This window comes from Stigmatopora argus, chromosome 4 (genome assembly GCF_051989625.1).
Source record: "Stigmatopora argus isolate UIUO_Sarg chromosome 4, RoL_Sarg_1.0, whole genome shotgun sequence".
NCBI lineage: Eukaryota > Metazoa > Chordata > Actinopteri > Syngnathiformes > Syngnathidae > Stigmatopora > Stigmatopora argus.
The window spans coordinates 12,436,791-12,458,192 of NC_135390.1; the positions used below are offsets into that span (position 1 = coordinate 12,436,791).

Here is a 21,402-nt window from a genome sequence, read left to right on the forward strand (position 1 = left end):
TCATCACATTTGACTATTAAGAACTAAATTTCATTGAGTTGCAACACTAGTGCTGACCAATTTAATACTCACAGCAAAATTCAGGGCTCCTCCAGGCATCAACTAAGGCTTTGTGACGAAGGCAGACATCAGCATACTCTGCTAGGGAGCGACACACTGCAGGTTGCACATCTCCATAAAGACACAGGTCAGTGATGCAGCTCGTGTAAAAGCTGGAGGGGTCCACTTTGCTATGACAGTTTCTGAATGCTCCATTAACTTCCAGAATTTTTCCACAAGAAAAGGGAGGTATAGGCTCAGATGAACAATTTAGACATATTCCATCGAGACAACCTTCAAAACAGGATTGATTCTGTCCACTTCCCCAAAGTTTTCCAAATTCTTCTGGAGTGAGAAGAGTGCCATTCACCGTGAGGTCATCACCAGGGTCTGAATTGAAATTACCGCACAGCCCACACGTAGCATTAGCATATTTACTAAAAAGACTAATAACTATGATCCCTTCCTTACTAATACTTATAAACCCAAATGTAGAGTACAGGTAAGTGTGCAGCCCAAATGAAATCACCATGGTGCCATCAACCTACATTTGGAGGATTAAAATTGGATTCAAATTAGTGTCACTGCACAAAATAACAGCCACACAAAATCTATTTAAATACATGGATATCTTACCTCTACGCTTTCTGGATTTTTGCTGTTGGGTTCCACATGTTGGTCATTTATAGTGATTAAGACTTTATGTCCCAATGCATCGTATGCCTCTGTCAGCACATCTATTTTGATGACATCAAGACCTTGCTATTGTTCACAGATGCCCAGTAACTGATATTGGCAGGTCCCAAGGAAATTATACTGTCGCTGATCAAAACTAAGTACTAGATGATTACCATTCTAGCGGCACATCTTAGAATTATGCTACATGCAGCGTCTTATTCCATTCTGAAGACCACAGTACTCGTCATAACTACATTTATCCTCATCGCAATGTATTTGGTGGGTGTAGGGATCACATGTGCACTTTCGAGTACATGACTCATCAGCCCAAAATGTCTCATTGCTATGGTATCTGACTCCATTGTATGTGCAGTCACACTGAGATTGCGTGACAGACCTCACCATCCAGATGAAAGCCAAGGTCACACTGGCATCCCTCAACACATCTTTGATTGCAGGCTGAAAGTGTGTCCACACAGGTAGGCGGGCATGCTGTCCCACAGGATTCATAATGGCTATTTTCCGGGCAGACGAAAGCTGAGAAAAGAGGTGGGACAATGCAAACATCTTAATATCGTTTGTTATGCCTCAAAGCAAGAAAAAAAACAAGACTAGTTCAACAGGAAAATAGCATCCTCATTAAATGATGTAAGGGAGAGTACATGCAGCCAAAAAAATTGTGTGATCTTTAGACATAATAGCAGTGGTTAGATTTTACCCAACTGAGAAGGGTGGGCTTTCTTTCTTTCTCCGCACAGTGCGAAGTTCCATTAAATACACAGTTTTGCCACTTAAGGCAAGAAGATGCTCTACAACACAGGGTGGCAGTGGAACAGCAGTTACACCGCTTCGATCAGTTTACATTCCGCAGATTTTCCCCGACATAGAGCAAATGGATAAAGAATGTCAGAAAAAGACTGTTTCTTGAAAGTTCAATGAACAAGAAAATTAAAAGGTGAACATTTGTTTTGAGACAATTATGAAAGACAGCCTGAGCAGAAATAGTATTTAAATACATTTGGAACGCCACATTTGATTTTGATCAAAAAATAAAAAGCAATTGCTTGCCTCATAGTACTGCCCAAGGTAGAAACATCCAAATTTCTCAGGTCTAACACAGCCATTCCCACTTTGCACATATCCTGAGTCACATTGACATCCCTCATAGCAGTGCAACGGACAGGGTATATCAGATAAGGTAGCACAGGACTCAGAACATGCATGAACACACACGTTGTAATAGGAGTGGCCAGGGAAACTGGCTTTTGTAAATTTGAAGGCATTTACCTCAATTTTACCAGAATACTCTACAGAGAGTTTCACATCCCTGTCATGAATTCTAAGGTGAAGCTGGCTTCCATGGATAACACGTCCCTGTCATGAATTCTAAGGTGAAACTGGCTTCCATGAATAACAGCAGAAAGCCCTGGTTCATCACAAAACTTGAATAAGAGATGATGCACATTTTCCAAGTATAAATCAGACTGATATCCCTGAAAGTTCTGTTAGTGTCTGCCACCCATGATGGTACATTTCAAATGTGAGGCATGGCATGCACGTCGGCCTTGTTTGATGACACACTTTGATCCAGCTGGGCATGTGTGCTTTCGGCATTGCACTTTGTTGTGGCCTACGCATACACACGTACGAAGGCAGTTGTCATCAGGATAGAAGTTTTCTTGGCGTTTGTAGTAAATGCCATTAAAACTGCAGCCACATTCAGAAATTGGTGCACATTCCCCACAACTGTGGAAAAACCCAGGCTTGCAATAACAACCTTCCTTGCATCTCGCTGAAAGAGGACTTGGATTTTGGGCACAAGCGAGCATGTGACTGGAACAGAGGTGGTATTCACTGTTAGATGGGCACGTAACAGCTGAGGAAGAGAAGAGCATTAATGTATTCAATCCAGTTCTAAGTATAATTTCAAAATGGTGATACATGCATCTGTGTTGCTGTCCAATACCCAGAGTAGAGTGAAATCTGTGGTTTGGGGCACATTGATACCATCAGAGCCAATGGGGTCACCTGAGGTGTCGTTATTATGGAGTTCTGGGCCTGCTTCAACCTGTATGTTATGAGACCAGCCATACTGCAAGATCAAGCCAGCAGAAGTATCCAGAACAACAGCAGGACCACTTGGATATATTCTTAGGATCCCATTACCCAGGATAACAGGTAAGTTGTTCTTATGTCCATTAACCTATGAATTTCACAAGGCAAAAGACAGCAGAGATAAATTGATTTGTTTAGTAGACGGTGTACTTACCCGAATTTGATTTCGCTCGCCTTTAACCATGGATATGTTAAAACCGTCGATTTTTATCTCCACATTTTGAATGCTGGAGATGGCCGCACCATTCAAATAAGCTCTTGCTACAGTAACCTGCAGTGGAGTGGAAGCACTTACGCCTGGGCATGTAGTCTGCACCAATGTATAATTACAATTACCCAGGAGGACAAAATCTTTTCCTTCAAAGGTGCGATAATAGGAATCGCCCCATGCAGAGCATATTTTACTTTTTAAGGAACATAATTGAGGTCCATTTCTGAAGAAGCACTGCTCTTTGTATCCACAGTCTAAGTCATCACAAGAGGTAAAGTCTAATGGGAGAAAGAAACCCAGAGAGTTGAAACATGCATACCAACGATGAAACAAAAAATAAAAGTACTCACTTTTATCACACACTGATGGATGCAAATCTTCAATCATTATGCTCAAATAGTGTCCCACACCTGCATTAATAGACTGGGACTCTATATCATTTGTCTCATTGAAATAATTAACAGTATTTTGAGTCATAATTCTTGGGTGAAAAGTGATATCTAAAGGTAGAGTAATATTTTTGGGATCAGACATTGGCCCAGTAGGAAAGATATCATCGACAGACAGCAGTGCTGTAAGAGTTGAAGCATTCTGCTCACGGTCATGTCTGTAATAAAAGAGCTGAAGTGGAACATCACTGATGACGTGAACTTCATCAAAGGGCAAAACTGAAACAGTCTTCATAACCCCACTTTGCAAAGATACACTATTCTGCTCCTTACTTGTGGTGACACGCATGGTTTCGTTTACGTCACTCATAGCCAACAGGAGACAAGGGTTCATTCCAGCCTTTAGAGGAGGAAAAAAATATTCATAACTTCAAAGAGAAACTTGTTTGAGTTCAGCAAATCCATATAGGCAGTTCCCCAATAAAGGGTCTACACAGGTGAAAGCAACTATGACTCCTACAGCCTCTTGGCTGTAAAGCTCTGAGCCAGACAGGCGGAAATTACTTTGAAGAGAGATGCTCTCAAATGACCCTAAATGCAATTTAAGGACATGCCCCTCAGAGTATAGATCCATTAAACACAACTTCCACAGAAAGGAAAATCTCCAATGATGTCTCTCGATTTGCGTTGGTAGCTACCATTCAGACAGACGTATGAGGTGGGAAGTTTGGGGTAACTGGATAGTAGTGTCTTCCCCAGGAAGAAACATCATGCTCACATTCAGTCTGGGTGCATAATGACCCCAAGACTATAACAGGTTGTTCAGACACTAAAATGAGGAGGGAGGAGCAACGAGTACTGGTCATTCCCACAGACGAAGGCAGGAGAATAGTCTCTGATTGAGTGCCTTAGAGAAAGACACTTTCTGTGAAGTCAGTCTGCAGGACTTTCACAGTGACTGAAGTCAAAACGCCTGTGGCCGTTATGTTACTTGGTGGCAAGCGGAGGGTTCATTATGAGGTGGGAACATCATGAGAAAATTCCGACCAATAATCGCCCCAAAGAGCCCTGAAAAAGAGAAAATGGAATTGCGATTTAAAAAAAACTCAATGATAGCCTGCACACAGACCATCTTACTGGAACAGTTGAATTTACAATTCAACACACGCACACACACACGTACAAGGCTGATAACATCATGTGGGCAAAGATATACAGGTTTCCCAGTGTTTGAGCAGGGATAAGATGTGGTGTCAAATTTCAACTAGCTGAGTAGCCAATGAAGTGAACGTTTAAGAGTTCCTGACTCTACACCTGTATTAAATGTGCAGAACGGCTCCTGTACTTTCCGTGATAAACAGGATTGCCGTGTGAGAGCAAGAACAGGGAACAATTGAGCTCCAACAAACGTCTGCGTAAGTTTAAATATGTTTGAGTATGTTGTGACATGACAGGGGGTCTTATTTGCATGGCATGCTTTAAACATGTGGCCAACTCAGAATATAGGACTTTTTTGAAAAGGACAAAAACATTTATATGGTAATTTAAGTTTCTTAACATAATAGTAATAGTTAATGTATTTTTAAGAATATGCTCTTTCGGATGTAAACAATTAATAAGCGTGTCCTCGAGGGAGTTAGAGCTCCATGGACCACGTCGGGAATGGTCGTCAATCAGCACACAGGCAACTGTAACGGCTTTATGAGTCTCGCGACGGGCAAAAGTCCCAGCTGGACCTCATTTGGATAAATGTCAGTTAACGGTGACATAATCTTCCATATTGCAGCAGAAATGCAAAACTTTTCCTTCCAAACGACTTTATGTTTTTTTTTAAATAGGGTTTCATTCGAAATGTTTGAAAAATAAATAAATAAATAAATTGACTATAGTTCGCTGCCTGTCATGTTATTGGACGAGATGGCAGTAATACTGCAAACACGCGGCTCTCGAGGCGCATGCGGTTCCCGGCCAAAATTAATGCGTCTCTGCTTCTGATCATATTTTATATACACTGTGGCTTTTTGCCTCGTTTCAAGTTTGTCTTGTTTTGATTATCTCTTATTAAAAAACACTCAAATTCATCAGAGTCCATTAAAAAATAATAATAAATTATATTTAAAAAAATAAGATTTTTAGGTGTGGCTCTTTGACACTAAAATGTTGGCTCTTTGTGTCCAACTTGTTTGCTACCTCTGCAGTAAATGGTCGCGGTTTGCAAGGTAGAAACACTACATGCGCCCAATAAAGAGGCCGTTTAAAACCCCTTTCACTCCCCCTCTTTAGTAGGTGAGTGTAAATTTTGGCCCCAGTTTGACTCAGTGAGCTCTAGTGGATTCCTTTAAGGAAGTGGGCAGTAACTTGGGGAGTGTGTCATTCAATGACGCACTGCACCCGGGCCATAACAAGGATGCACTTCATCCACATTACTCTGCGCTCTCTTTTGGTATGTATATATGCACTATTGCTATTTATACAATCTAGGCCTAATACTTTGTTTAGCATTTTCTTATGCATCTTCTATTTTGCCAGGTAGGGATTTTAGAAATAATCCTATGTATGTGTTTATAACTGCAGAATACTGGGATATAAAATATGTGAAAACATTAGGAGCTTTACTATTGCTGACAGATGTCAGAAAGGGCTACTTAATCGCTGTACAACCTATTTTTTTGCATTGGTATCTACGCACTTTGGTGCGAGAATTTATTTTTTTGAAATCTTTAAACAATTGGATATGGCCCTTACCGTACTACTTCAGTAGAATTCTAAAAACAAACTTTCACAATTTATTAAATCATATATAAAACAATAACATATAATACATCACTTAGATATAAGACAAAACAATAATTACAATAATATGACATGCATCTTATAACTAGGTACGTCTTGTGTTTTCATTAATCATGCCTTACAGTATAGTGTAATAAGATTATAACATAAATGGTTTATGTGTGTGTTTCTAAATTTGGCTTTTCCTGAACAAATAGTATTCTTTCAAATTGTTGTAATTAAATGGCTTTACGTTAAACAAAAATCTAATAAAATTGGGATGTTTTTGATACATTTCTGACCACTAGTATTTATAAATGAATAATCAAACATAAAGCAGTGAATTGCAAATAAAATAAATATTTTATCTTGACAATCATTTCAACAGACCTAAGCTCTAAAGTAAACAAATCAAAAATAATTGGCGCATTTTAAAATCTTTCCACTTTTCTTTCGCCATCTATGATTATTAAATCTATGTCCTGAAGGTAGCTGATATGTACTGTATGTTGTAAATTATGACTTGTATTAAAATGGAAATTTTATTTGTCATTCAACAGGAATATATTATCCAATTTGAAAATGCTGCAGGCATTAGGCACCATTTTATTTTGGAGGCAATGGGCGGGGTGATAAATACTCCTTAAATTGGACCCGCTTATTATTTCAGGCAGAGCAACCGAGGATAGAAATTTAGATACAGTTTTTATTCATAGCTTCTTATGCTGTTTCCATTAGGAGAGCTCCTCCACCTATCGAGAGGCTGAAACAGCCTTCACTATCTGGCCTTCCAAATCGACACCTTTTCTTGTAATTGACATCTTTATGTGCCCAATCAAATATTTTGTGATACTGTTCTAATTTAGCTCAGAATCCATATTATGCTCCATAGGAAGGACAACTAAATAAATAATCAAAAAGAATACTGTCTTACTGAAGGGCAACCATTGTTTGTTGCTTATTGCACTTTATTTAACCGGGAAATGAGTCATGCGTAATCAGACTTACTACATTTCTGCAAAAGGAATATTATTCCAAGAGTCCATGATCAGTGAGTGGTACCTGCGGTCTGTTTAATGGATATGTGTATTACATTGGTTCTTTCCACATGGTCATTAAAAGTAAAGGAAATCGAATACAATGGGTGCAGCAAACAATGGCGAGTGTGCACAAAGGTCAGTAAGCACGCTCCTTCTGAATGACTTGCCTGAGTGAGAATTGGTTCCTGATCCCAGGCAAATCTCAATGATTTGGTCACACCAGAGAGACTTTGTCAGGGACTTCCACTGGAAGAGAGGTCGTTCCCATGTTTTCCTATTTTTAAAAATATCATTTGGTATTGTATTGTGTTGGATCCAGCTGGGGCTTTGTTTTGCTTTATGCAGAACAGCTGTGTTTTATATCATGGTGGTGCAGAATTACGTTTAATTTTGGGTTTTTGCCATCTGGAGTTTGCTTCCAACTCATGCCATTGAGTGGGGAATATTTTCTCTTGTGTGAAGTATTTCATCTTCCCCAAATCATTCATTCATTTTATGAACCACTTTATCCTCATTGGGGTCGCAGGGGGTGCTGGAGCCTATCCCAGCCGACTTCGTTCCAGAGGCAGGGGACACCCTCAATTGATGGCCAGCCAATCACAGGGCATAAAGTGACAATCACTCATTCACACCCATACTCATACCTAGGGGCCATTTAGAGTGTCCAATCAGCCTACCATGCATGTTTTTGGAATGTGGGAGGAAACCGGAGTACCTGGAGAAAACCCACGCACCCGGTGAGAACATGCAAACTCCACATAGGTGGACCCACCTGGATTTGAACCCAGGACCCCAGAGCTGTGAGGCCGACGTGCTAACCACTCTAGTCGCCGGGCCGCCCTTCCTTCCTCAAATAATGTAAATTAAAGATAAAAAAATACACTCAATCCATTTTGTTTTAATTTTGTTGAAATAGTACGTATTGCCTAAAGGACAGAAGGACAGCACAATGTCAAAAAAAAACTCTTGTTGGCAGCTGACTGTGACGGAATTTTTTGCTGAGGAGTGTGGGAAATAAGGGTCTCCTTTTCTGTCCCTCGCACGCACTTCAAGTTGCAATGTAGCCTTGTGTGCACACCCCTAGACCTGGAAAAACAGCACAAGTAGGACTTTTTAATTTTCCACTGACTGCTTACATGATGCAGACTCTCCGGGTGCCAAACAAGACCAATAATAGGCATCGTTGAATCCTTCCATCACACTCAATGTCTGAACCAAAAACACATTTTTTCACGTCAATGTGTGAACTTGCAAGGAGGTATTTTTAACTTGGTTCCTTTCCCTCTCTCCAACAGCATTTGAATATGATGCCATTGTTGCTCCTGTGTCTGCTGCTGCCAACCGCTACTGGTGAGTTCTGTTTTTTGTATCGTTTGCTTCCAATAAACATCTAATCAACTAGCATGTTTTCCTCACTTACCAATGTACACAGTACTGGATGTGTTGTTTATATAATGCTGAGGCAACGTCAGAGTAATATTTAATTATTGATGATACAAAAAAATCAATGGGGAGCTGCACAGTAGTAGTCAGTTTCGTATTTGCATATGCAATAAACAGCAAAGCTACTTATATTAGGTAGCATATATTTAGTCATGTGTTCATTCATTCATTTTCTGGACCGCTCACAATGGTCGCGGGGGTTGCTGGAGCCTATCCCAGCTAACTACGGGTACCAGGTGTGGGACACCCTGAATCGGTGGCCAGCCAATCGCAGGGCACAAGGAGACGGACAACCAATTTAGGGTATTCAACCCATTTATAAAGGGATGTGCACAGCTGGTGAACCAGATTATTGTTGTTTAAATTTGGTTTCTCTCTCTAAAAGATATTTGTAAAAATCAATTTAGTAGCGGATTTTTAATATCACAAAAACTGGCAATTGAAAAGGGGTAAGAACATTTTTTTAAAACTTGAACAGATTATATCAATGATTCAATATTCATTAATCAAACAATGAGTAAAGGTTAATCAAATTGATTGTTGGATGAATTAATGTTTTATTTGATTCCACAGTTTTTTCTGAAGAGTTTGAAGGATCCGCTATTGATGGTATGTGACAGTGTACGTGACATTACACAATAACGCCTGCATGGAGTCAACCATGTGTACGAGTACACCATGTGAACTGTTATTGTTATTTGCCCCCATCGTGAGGGTTTGTAACATCTGCATAACTCTTTCTCCCGCCCAATCAACAGGCTTCGATGATGAGGATGCATTAGAGGAGAATGGTGAGTTGATTTTTATTTCCCAAGAGTAGGGTAGTGGAAGCAGGACTTTTTGTGGCTTACGTCACTAAGGTAAACAGTATAATGGCGGGCATCCAAGGGAGAGTACAGGAAGGTTGTGGTCCCGGCAGTTATTGTCATTAAGCTTTGTGTACAGGTCATTGTATCCCAAAGGGACGTGTGAACAGCTTTGGGCCCTGTCATCCCATCTCCTAACTCCCATCATCCATTCAGTCTGAAATAGAATCAATTAGCTCCCTATAGGGGCCCGAGTATTGTGCCAAAAGGCCAATGAACATTTCGACATCCCAGCCATCCTGCCCACAGGTCATCTAATCAACATTGGCATTCTCATTCCCTCGGTGCTCCTCTCTTTGTCACTCCTCATTTTGGCTGTGGAAGACATATGATGGAATTACGGATCTTTTCACGCAAAGCTACCTCCTTGGAAATAGACTCAATTTTCTTGTTTACCCTTGCTGAGCCCACTAGTGTTGCGTCCTAAATTCTTATTGCTTTCTTCTTTGGAAATATGGCAACACACCTCTCTTTTTGACTTCTAGAACTATTAGGCTTATTTGGAGGGTATCATGGATGTGGTACTAGACAGGTGTTAAGAGTACATTTCAGTTTGCTCAAAATATTTATATCTGCAATGTGTTTTTCCCCTCCAAAGATACTGTGTTGTCTTGAAATAGGAGTATAAATCATTATGATAACAACACACTCACATGGTTTGCTAGAGCCTGAAAGCATTTGGAAATTACTGTAATAATTTCCAGACATATTTTATCTTGAATTTGTTATCTGTTGCCCGTGCTTGCATCAGACAGGTTTTATTTGGTATACCAAGTGATTTTTCAATTCAGCAGATCTGGAAGTAATCATACTTGAGTTTACTTAATAAATATGAACTCAGCTTTCTGAAAAATGTTGCCCGTACAGCCATGAACACCCTTCTGTGACAATATTTTAATATCGTACATTGAAATGATTGCTATTCAAGTCAATGTGCTGCTAAAGCTTTGAGTTCTATATTCTCTTTCAGAGATTGACGGAGTCCAGGACACGGATGATTTAGAACTGTTTATTGATAAAAGCAAAGATCAGGATAACACAACTGGTAAGTGAACAAGTACCAGAGAAATATTATTGTCAATAAATGAATAAGCTCTTAGCTGTCACTAACAGACAAACATTTATTTATATTTCTTTCTACAGATCAGTTGACTCTGATTGTCATCATTGGAGCCGTGACTATGTTGACTGTCTCAGTTGCAGCCGTAGTTGGTACGTTTGTGATTTGTTGGAATCTCATTGAGTGAAATGAAAGTACGGCTATTTCAATTGAACTTATGACAAATGCACTGCTAAAACTTCCTTACAATCTTTTGCTGCAATTCTGTCTGGCATATAGAATTATGAACACTTAAACAGGTCCAGCAGCTCCGACATTTTTCTATTTCTCTCTTGCAGCGGTAATGTTAGTAAGACGTCGAAAGCACAAACAACAGCAAGGGTAAGGTTTTGGGTTGCATTTTATTGGTTGATTTGCAGTATTCTTACTTTCCTTTTTTATTTTATTTTTTATTTTTTTTAGACGTTAAAGTGTTCTATTATGTAAAGGCTGTTCAAATAGTGTTGGGTGGAGAGCTTTTGGCCTATTTTTACTTCATGTCAACCTGTAGATACAGAACCAGTCTGGTGGCTAACAGTCTCCCTGCTGCTTCTGGCAAATTGCCACATGTTATCTGACCTTCCAGCAATGAAGCTACTGAGATAAACACTTAAAAAATAAAATTGAACTAGCTACCACCCAACTGAGCATGCTTGGACTTGCTGAGCAATTGCCATCACAGCCGGAGGTTGTTATGCGTCACCATTTGAAATCTCCTCAACACTTAGTTTCTCCATCTAGCCATCAAACAATAGATTCATGATGGTAAACACTACTGGGCTGGTGTGACCCCATCAAACAAGACTTAGCCTGTTCTACAGCTCAAATCATTTTAAATATCCTTCAAAAATAGTGATCAAAGCATCTTCGCTTTCATGACAAAAGTGCAATGAAGCTGCACACCTGACTAACACAGTAGATGCAAAAAATAACTAGCACTACAGAACTATGAAATATGATTTTTGATGTTTGGCAGCTCTGGGTATAATACTTGATCTGCAACTTTTGTCAATGTAGCAGATAACCTTGATGAAAGTAATCTTGGAGCATTTGTTGAGCAGATAAATCCATCTAGACTGTAAAGGTCTCCAAACCGGTCCCCGAGGGCCGCTGTGGGTGCAGGTTTTTTTCCCCCAACCAATCCAACACAAACAGTTTAACCAATGAGGTTTCTTCTGAAAACAGAAGCACCTGGCTGCAATCCATTGATTGCACTAGGATACCAGATTGGTGGAAAGGATTCCTTTTACAGATTGGAATGAAAACCTGCAGCCAAAGCAATCCCTTTCTGGAATAGTTTGGGGACCACTGGTAGAGGATTACTGGCTACTTCATTGGGCTGGAATAGGTATTTATGTGCATTTGCTTCCAACTGATCGCACTGCTGAAAAGATGCTTAATATCACAGCAACTTGTTGGTTCAACAATCCCAACCGAGGTGATCTGTGTTTTGAGTCAGTGTGGCAGCTGTCAGACCTGTGCTGAAAGAGTTAGACTTGTTTCCTGGGGTTTTGATTCTCGAATGTTCCTCCTGCTGCTAAACATAAAAGTAGTCCCCCAAAATACCGAGAAAATGGCTTGTTTGCCAGTGCTTCATCTCAAATGGTCTGTTTTGTCCCCACATCCCCCTGATCTCAACCTACCCTATATTCCCTTTCCTTGTGCTACTAGGATTTACTCTGTACCTACAGAGCAGGACCAGAAAGGGGCAGTCTAGTTCCTGGAAAAGAAGTCAGTCTGGAACACACATATACATGCTAGAGTGGCTCGTCAGGCAATATCATCTCATCATGGGGATTATGTTTCTTTAATTGCTCTGCCAAATATATATATATATGAATCCACAAGTAATGCTGTTATATAGTATTTTTTTTCTTCCATGTCCGTACTCTTTGTTCCCAACAAGAACCCAATTTAAGGACATTTGTAACATATTCAAACGTTCTAATTAGATTCCATTTTGGGAATGCAATTCAAAAAGCTATAAATATGGTTTAATGCTTTTATAAAAGGATATTTATTTGCAGTGCCAGCAGTCCCCTAGTGGTTCATTAGGAGAAATCAGCTTCAGAGTGACTGACTGAATGTTTAACTTGGTAAACGTGGAAAAGACCTCTATGCATGTGAAATGATTGGTGACTGGACTAAATGCTAATCCAAATTTAACTAGGAAAGAAGTCTGCACTTGCTTCTCTGGGTTATTGGTCTGTCATTTCTTTTCATGCCTATTAAGAGTGATGGCAGGGTATTGAATAAAAGAAAGAAAAAAACGGCATCCTCTTCTCAACCCTAACCCAAAAGATTAAACTGTTGGGTTAAACGCTCAATCTAACAGCATCATTATTAATCAAAGGCCTTGAATGGTGTTGTTTGAAATTCTCCTTTTCGTGTTGGAAAATGCTCTCTTCAAAATCCACTGTTGTGAAGCTTGCAAATAGTCGTGTGACTGCCGAGGCAGGTTAATGGCTCACAGTTGTTAGTGAAGCTTGGTGTGAAAATCTCATGAATCAAATAAAGCCTAATGGACAATTGGGGAACATAGCAACAATACCTCTGTTCCATCCACACAGAGTGGGATGTTTCCCTGCTGTCATTTTAGTGGGAATCAATCGTTCCCTGTGAAGCAAGGCTTTCATTTCAACAACACAAGTTGTTCATTATTTGAGAAAGGCAGACTTTGTTGCTGAGGTTGAATTGGAAGGGGCACTCTTTAGTTTTCACTTGTCTAATGAGAAAGGTAGCATGGAACATTTTCGAAACAAATAAGCTGTCACGTCACCGTCCCGTTGTATCTTACAGCACTTCGTAGCCGTTTCAAGAGGGACAATAGAAGTAATAGCTATTAACACAAATCAGTTTATTGAACATCCACATTTTAAAAACCTTTTCTAATAATTGCTTGTACAGAAATCTCAAAATAAATAGCATTTGGCAAGACTAACACGATTCTTTATTTTTATCTGGCATTGCCTGAACTTTGTCAAATATTGTAGCTGTAATTGTCTTATATGTACGATTTTACAAAGTATAATATTTGCATTATGGCTTTTTTTCATACACAGAACCCTTTGTTTAAAATATTTTATTGATGTTGTTGCAAATTAAAATAATTGTTAAATATTTATCAAAAAGATGAAATCAGGAGATAAGTGTGAATGTTTATATGGTGTTTTATGCTTTCTTCTGTTTGTGTGGGAGTTATTTTGTATCAGCATTTCAAAGTTTTTTTCAACAATTAATTAAAGTATGTGCAACATTTAAAAACCACAATGTTTGTGTATCTAGAATGTGTTTTTTCAGATATGTGTCATTAAACAGTGTTTTAAAGTGTGCCATAATGTGCTTATTCTTGAGGTTTGGGCTTTCCTCCATGTCAAATCATTAAAAATCTTTAAGTGCCTGCATAAAAAAGGCACAATTTTTTACACACATTTAAAACATTGCAAACTTGGTATCACCCTGCATTTTATTGTAATTAATAAAGAAACAGAAAAATATGGTACCACTTTTTACTTTGTGAACACAATTCATATGTCAATTTAACATTTTAGACCCTGTTCCACTGTGTTTGTCAAGTAGACTTTGATGACAATAGGAGTTCTCTGTTTCTTTTCTCCACTGTGTATGACCTGGAAAACACAAAACACTGATTATTTTGACAAACTACTACTATACCTCTGAGCAGAAAACCCTGCAGTTTTTTTTCTGGTTGCAGTTATAAGACTTATGATTAGGAGCATTTAATCATCACAAACATCTTAGTCAGCGTTCTGTTGGTTCAAGTGATTGATTGCATATCGTATATCATTCACTTGTGTGATATAAATTACTCAGCCCAGTTAACGGTATGATAAGCAGCTAGCCTTCATGTACATTCAAGCTGTAGTAGTTTAAATGCAAACACTCAACATTCTGGCACTTTCTTAAACCACTCAGCAAATGGTCAGTCATCACTTTAAAAAAAATCATTATTCAAAAATGAAATGATTAAAGTTCTTACCTTGACGACCTCTTGCGACACTTAGGAAGCCGACAGATCTTACCACCTGCACAAGGGATTAAAAAACAGTTTAATTTAGTAATCATGATAATTTGAAGAAAACGTCAATACTATTATCTTACAGCCAATGACCATGAGACCAATCACAAAGAGAACTGCAGCGATGGACAGTCCTATCACTTGCAAGGACCAATAATCTACAAAAAATAAATAATGGTGTTGACATTTTCATTTTGAGTGCTTCATTCCATTTGTAACATCCTCATTGGGATCACAAACTACAAATTGTAAAACATCAATTCTTACCGTATGTGAAATCTCTATCCCAAGATGGATCTACAACAAAAGTTGAGAAATAAGTCGGCAGGCAGGAATTGAGTAAAAAAAAATAAAAGCCAGTTGGAGGTGACATCTTGTAGCCCAGCTGACAAATTGATGACGGAGTATCACAAACATCTTATCTCTTCTCGCAAAAGGTGTAATTGAACATTAATCTGCCAGCAAGACAGAAAGTGAGGTGCTCTATGTCTCCTGTCTGCCGTAGGATTCGTTTGGAAAGCTAGAAATAGTAAGACTGTCAGCCTGCCATGAGATAACAATAAATATGTACAAGCCCGGGGCATTTCATTTGTTGATGGAGTAGCAAAATGTTTGGTTACCCCAGGCAAGAGGTTGGGGAGTGCCATTTTTGGTGGTTTTCTTTGTGGTGGTAGGAGAGGATGTCACGGTCTCTGTCAGGTGGAAAAAAAAACATATCATACAATCTGTACATATATACAAACAAATATACATGCGCCATTTCGCGGTTCGACATTCGTGTCCTTGGTGCATCGTGGATTTTCTCTATTAATTGGTAATTAAAGAAATAATAAGTACTAGCCTAATTTGTTTTGTTTTGCTCCATTCTAAATGGAGTACAATCTTAATAAGAAAATGTGCATAAAAAAATCGAATGTACACATACATAACCAGGAAGAAATTAAGTTACTCGATAGTTTTCAATAGTTGTGCATAGTGTATGTTAAAGTTAGTAAAAAGTGAAACAAAAAAACATGTATTTCCTACTTCTGATATGACTATGTTAAATACCATTAGCTCACTAGTAGAAATAAGGACTCAACCTGTCGTAGAATATTTGTAATGACAAAAAAAGTTAAATTATGAGCAATCTTAATCTCCTAAAATTATAATTTTGGACACCAATAATATTGTATTATATAAATATATGACAATAAAAGCTTTCCTGTATTTGCTTTTAAAATGCATTTCCCCCCCCCCCATATTTACACAGTCTTACTCTTGCTTACTCCACTTCCACAGTCATCTCTAATTGCGATTGATTTATTTTTCCATCTGTACCCCCTTGTCCCACCACTACTCAATGGCTCTACCATCTGGGTGCACTTAACTTAACAAATCAACAACTTCCTAGGTGAATGAATATCAATACCTGGTTCAAATGTCAGCTCACTCTTTGTTGTCCCTACACTGGAAACTACAAGAAGACATTTATTCACATTAAGAACTACACCGGTAAGATAACATCGATTGATAAATACTATGTTGCTTTTATACTTAATATGGCGACTGTCGAGTTGCTTGCTTCTGGCCTGGTGGCAGTGATGTTCACGGAATTGATGATGATGCTCTGGTTTAAGGTAGTAATAAAAGGGTCAGCAGTACTGGTGAACTCTAGCTGTTTACCTGTTGAACCAAGTTAGAATAAATCACCATGCTGCAGACAAATTAAATAATAGAAAGTAAGTCAACATACCAGGCTCTGGACTGAAATGTTCTATAGCCTTTGACACTGCAGAAAGAAGACTTTCATTACTCGAGATGGTGGCAGACTTTTGATAACAAGACGCAATTGTAGTGGGCTTGACGGCAAATACAAAGCACAGACTGTGGTTGCCTCATCTAATGTTGTGAAATGTTGTCTTGGTGACCAATTAACAATCAGAGGCCACACAGAAAGTCAAAGTAATAGTGTGAGTGGGGGAGAGTGACAGTCCACAGACATGGCTCACATGAAAGCACTAGTGACCACAGAGCTGGAATGTAGTGGGCCACTCAAAGCACAGGAAGGCCCTTGTTTACCCACTCTGGCTCTCATCTTCTTCCAATTACCACCAAAGTTCTTCCAAAAACTTTCTCAGACAAAAATTGCAATTTCAACCACTCGGAATTAGCTGGAATAATCTTAATTAAATGTTGAACTGAAACACCGGGTGAGCAGTGACTGTAGCGAAGACGAAAAAACTTTACAATCCAGTGCACCTTGTTTATGAATGCTGGTTGTGCTCAATGACCTCAAACCCAGTTTTTTTTTTTTTTTTTGGGCGAGGGTATTGTTCCCGCCATTAATCAAAGCCTCGAAGAAACAAAAAGAAAACTGAATAAAAGAATAATTAGAATGTTAAAAGAGAAATAAAAGCGACAAATAGAGTACATTGATGCACTACTGCACCTTCTACATACATGTGCCTCATGTACCTTGATAAACTCATTCATAGGTGGTGTGCCTTATAACGCTATGGGTCTTACAGTCCAAAAAATTCCATAGTATTTTCAAATTTTTAAAATAATAACTTACCATTTAAGAATGCTGACAGCAAAAAAGCAAGGAAGGTCAGGTTGATCTGAAAGAAAACAACATTTTCTTTTTCTTTTGTAGAAACAGGGAGGCAGGCAACCATAAGTTAACAGTTTTGGATTGTTGATCATCTATGCTTGGAGAAAACTGTGCATTCACCTTAATTTAGCTGTTAAACAGCAAGCATGAATGGCTGAGTGGTTAGCGAGTCAGCATCACAGTGGGAGACCTGGGTTCAAATCCAGGTCGGTCCACCTGTGTGGAGTTTGCATGTTCTCCCTGGGCCTGTGTGGGTTTTCTCTGGGTACTCTGGTTTCCTCCCAGATTCCAAAAACATGCATGGTAGGCTGATTGGACACTCTAAATTGCCCCTAGGTATGAGTATGGGTGTGAATGAGTGATTGTCACTTTATGCCCTGTGATTGGCTGGCCACCAATTCAGGGTGTCTCCCGCCTCTGGCCTGAAGTCAGCTGGGATAGGCTCCAGCACCCCCTGCGACCCTAGTGTGGATAAAGGTGTTCAGAAAATGATGATGAGCAAGCATGAATGAATTTGATTACCCGGTCAGTATTTACTTGCCCTCTCGTGGGTTTACATTTTTCTCAGTTTGGAAATAACAAAACTTTACATAACTGAAGATGTTTTGTGGAAAACAATGCTCCAAAATACATTAACCAGAATCCAGACCTTCATTGGAAGTTATAGAAAGTATTTGGAGCCAGTTATTTTTGCTCGTTTTATATGTTTAACTGAAATTGTTGACCCGTACAACCAATTATTTATGGAAGAAATTCTTACAATCTAGGTGTGCCAAGACCTTTTCATACACTGATTTTTTTTGCAGGGTAATGAGCTGCATGCCTCTTGGTGTGACTATTCCTGTGTCTTATAGCATTGCATGCATTATAAGTAAAGAAAGGCTGGTTTCTTGTAAAAGGTGACTGGTGAGGCACTATACTAACTATATAATTAACTATAATAATTAAGTGTTAGGGATCCTGATACTCATCCTGGGACCTGACCTACTTTGGGAAGGTGTGCATAGTTACGTTGATTGCAGGTTGGATGGTAATCGGGTAGAGTTGACCCCGCTGAGGGCAATCACCGCCAGTCGCCTACATAACCCAAGTGAATGCATCAACTTGTCGCCTGATCGACTTGCCTAGTTCTGCAGTCAGTTGCAACGCACCTTGAAAGTGTTTGCTTTTTATGATTCCCAGCTCATGAATTGTGCTCCAGTCCCAGGACCCTTTTCAGGCCCCACGTCTGACCCTCAAGCACGAGTCTTTCCTGAGCCTCATTTGCTTCTCACTGGTCCAACTGCCCGGAGCTGGGAACTCTACACCCCTCCCTCAGTGGCTGCTGTCAACTTGCCCTTGGCCTTTGGCTTTATCATCAGTCTGCTCACGCCTTTCACCTGTCTCACGAGAAAATATATGTTTTACTAATCACAGTCTGTCGTGCCAGTGTCTGCATTTTGAATCCTTTTAATGCCACAAACCCTAACATCTTAAGTGACACACAACATTGCCCTCGAAATAATACAACTTTCGACTGGATATATTTGAAACAGAAAACCAAAACATTCCTACTGTAACATTATGTGAGGGGTTCTATTTTACAGTACTTAAGTTTTCTTGCGTTTCACAACTCATTGTCAATTCTAGTTAATTTTCTTACTAAATTATGCATTCATTCATTTTCTCAACCACTTTATCCTCACTAAGGTTTCGGGGGGTGCCGGAGCCTACCCCAGCTGACTTCGGGTATGAGGTGGGGCAGACCCTAAATTGATCGCCAGCCAATCGCAGGGTACGAGGAGACAAACAACAATTCACACTCACACTCAAACCAAGTGGCAATTTAGATTGTCCAAACAGCCTAGCATGCATGTTTTTGGAATGTGGGAGAAAACCAGAGTACCCAGTAAAAATCCACACGGGCTGGGGAGAACAAGCAAACTGCACACAAGTGGACCAACCTGGATTTAAACTCAGGACCCCAGAACTGTGAGGCTGACACACTAACCACTGGGCCACCCTTACTTAATGTCTAGTGATTAATAAAATATTTTATTTGCATGATAGTGAATCAAATAATTCATCATTTATGGTTTCTATGGTTACAGGATCATGAGGGCAAATTACTAAATTGCACTGAATCATTGGCAACACACAAAACAGGATTTGTTTACAGAGCAAGGGAAAATAGAACTTGTACAATTAAAGTGGTGGCGCTGTTTCTATAGAGCCTTATTTGACGAGGCAGGCAGGAAGTTTGCTTTGCGGTCAGCACCAAATGTGGCACCGCTCCTTCCTTTTTGACGCAACATCCCCCACACTTCTGTCGCAGCGTGCCAAACAATTGCTCTTTACTTTGAATGTCATTTTTTAAAATGCGCACAGCAATATAAACACTGAAAAAAATAAGAATGCGGCTGTTAAGTGTTCACAATCCGCCCACACCAGTTTGAGAGAAACTCTGTATCGATCAAACTTCATTGTTTGCTTCAAGTGTAGACCTGTCACCAATTAAAATGTGGAAATGGAGAACATGTCAAAATTTTTCTCCTAAGTTGATTGAAATCCTTACTGTATGGATTCCAAAATCACTACAGCAGGTCTTGGGCTTTATTTCCAATGTGAGAGCAGAGACAGAAGGTATATAAAACACAGCGATACATAGAAATGTATCCCCTGGTGTTGCTTTAAATCCCCAATCCCTCCTGAAAGCAAATGAATCGTTGACCTATCCTGGTGGCAGCTCGTCCTCCAGGCTTGAAGAATGTGACAGGTGAGCATCCAGGCTGCCTTGAGCAGTGACAGCTCACATTAGCAGGTCGTGCCAATCTTCATCTTACTGCATAGCATATGTCAAAGCTAAGGCCTGTTCCCCTCAGGTGCCTATAAAGACTTCTACCCCCTCATGACCCAACTGTTTGTCACTTCTCCGTCCGTCTGCTCATGTTTTTTCGTCTGTCATCCGCCATCAATCGGCCTTCATCAAAACAAGTCGTTCTAATCAGCCTATGAAGACTATCATGTGCCTACCTTTGTGTCCATTGTGTAAAGTAGCTTGCGACAAATGTTCATCCTCTTCACCCTCATCATCCACGAGGCTTTTTCTTCCTCATTTGAGAGGCTGATGAGGTAACGGCCGAGCAACCACACCCATGTGATCTCCGTCACTACTTCCTCATTCAGACATGTCAACTCTGTCTCATTTGTTCCCTCCTCCCCACTAAAGATCCTTTGTTTTCAACTCACGCTTTGTCTTATGCCTCAGCAACACCGATCATTGTTCCCTTAAGCTTCTCCGGGGACATATTAAGCTTTTTAATCTTGATTCATCTTTAATCATGCTCTCTTAATAAGATCACTGTGGTACATTTAAAAACAATACTCTTAGGGACACCACTAATAGCGATTTTTACACATCCTACTGGTCTTGCTGAAACTAGCCTGGTTCAGAGAGAAGCCTTGCTTCATGCAAATGTTTGTAATTTAATCATTTGCTTTAACGTCACAACTCCCTGTGTAGCTAGAACTCATTTTTGTCGGCATGCCACATTGACAGCAATCATCCACGATGTTTATTAATTGTGATTATCATCATCATCATCATCATAATTAAAAGTAACATTATATTGTAAAGGCACCACACTGAGTTTGCATGGCCAGCACCATTCTTTCGGATCATACCTTCCCTCAATAATGTAAAAAAAAATCAGCAATTATGGAGCATATGTGTGTTTATGTGCGTATTTTACTCAAGACAAGACAAAGCCTGTGATTCATCCATATGTGCAGAGGAGTTTTGTACTTCTGTTCTTAGCATTCTTTTTCCTGGGCATAAATAAACAATTCATGCAGTGAAATGTCAGGTCACTTATAATTGGAATCACTCTATGTATTATTACCAGAACTTTGCTGCTGTCAATGACTGGATCAGTTTAATCATGAGGATGAGTGTTTTACTTATTCCGTCAACACCCACCTCCCAAAGTTACAATTAATGTTTAAGGCATTTTTTTTATTTCCTGAAAATGTCACAATATGTATAGACAACTGCTGTGACTTTTTCAATTTTTATTTTTCACTTCACTTTTAACTCACTTTGAATTCGATATATATACATATACAAACAGTAGGTC

General features: G+C 39.4%; 1 protein-coding gene and 1 long non-coding RNA gene across 3 annotated transcripts; one reads left to right on the forward strand and one right to left on the reverse strand.

Annotated features, from left to right (window-relative positions):
- Positions 1-4,752: 4,752 nt before the first annotated feature.
- Positions 4,753-13,984, forward strand: LOC144073482 (uncharacterized). 2 transcript variants are annotated; one of them, XM_077599334.1, is made up of 8 exons: positions 4,753-4,847; positions 8,540-8,594; positions 9,261-9,296; positions 9,446-9,478; positions 10,524-10,598; positions 10,697-10,765; positions 10,952-10,994; positions 12,324-13,984. In XM_077599334.1, the coding sequence occupies exons 2-8, from the start codon at positions 8,549-8,551 to the stop codon at positions 12,367-12,369; spliced, it is 348 nt and encodes a 115-aa protein (XP_077455460.1). In that variant the 5' UTR covers positions 4,753-4,847; positions 8,540-8,548; the 3' UTR covers positions 12,370-13,984. The 2 variants fall into 2 exon arrangements, with proteins under 2 accessions (XP_077455460.1, XP_077455459.1); XM_077599333.1 differs by lacking the exon at positions 4,753-4,847 and adding an exon at positions 5,806-5,875.
- A 116-nt stretch (positions 13,985-14,100) lies between these two features.
- LOC144073483 (uncharacterized) lies at positions 14,101-20,461 on the reverse strand. The gene is made up of 9 exons (XR_013300087.1): positions 20,300-20,461; positions 17,249-17,294; positions 16,427-16,462; positions 16,103-16,356; positions 15,312-15,383; positions 14,959-14,988; positions 14,775-14,849; positions 14,653-14,698; positions 14,101-14,281 (listed from the first exon to the last, which is right to left on the reverse strand). It is a non-coding gene; the product is annotated as an uncharacterized LOC144073483 (long non-coding RNA).
- Positions 20,462-21,402: the final 941 nt, after the last annotated feature.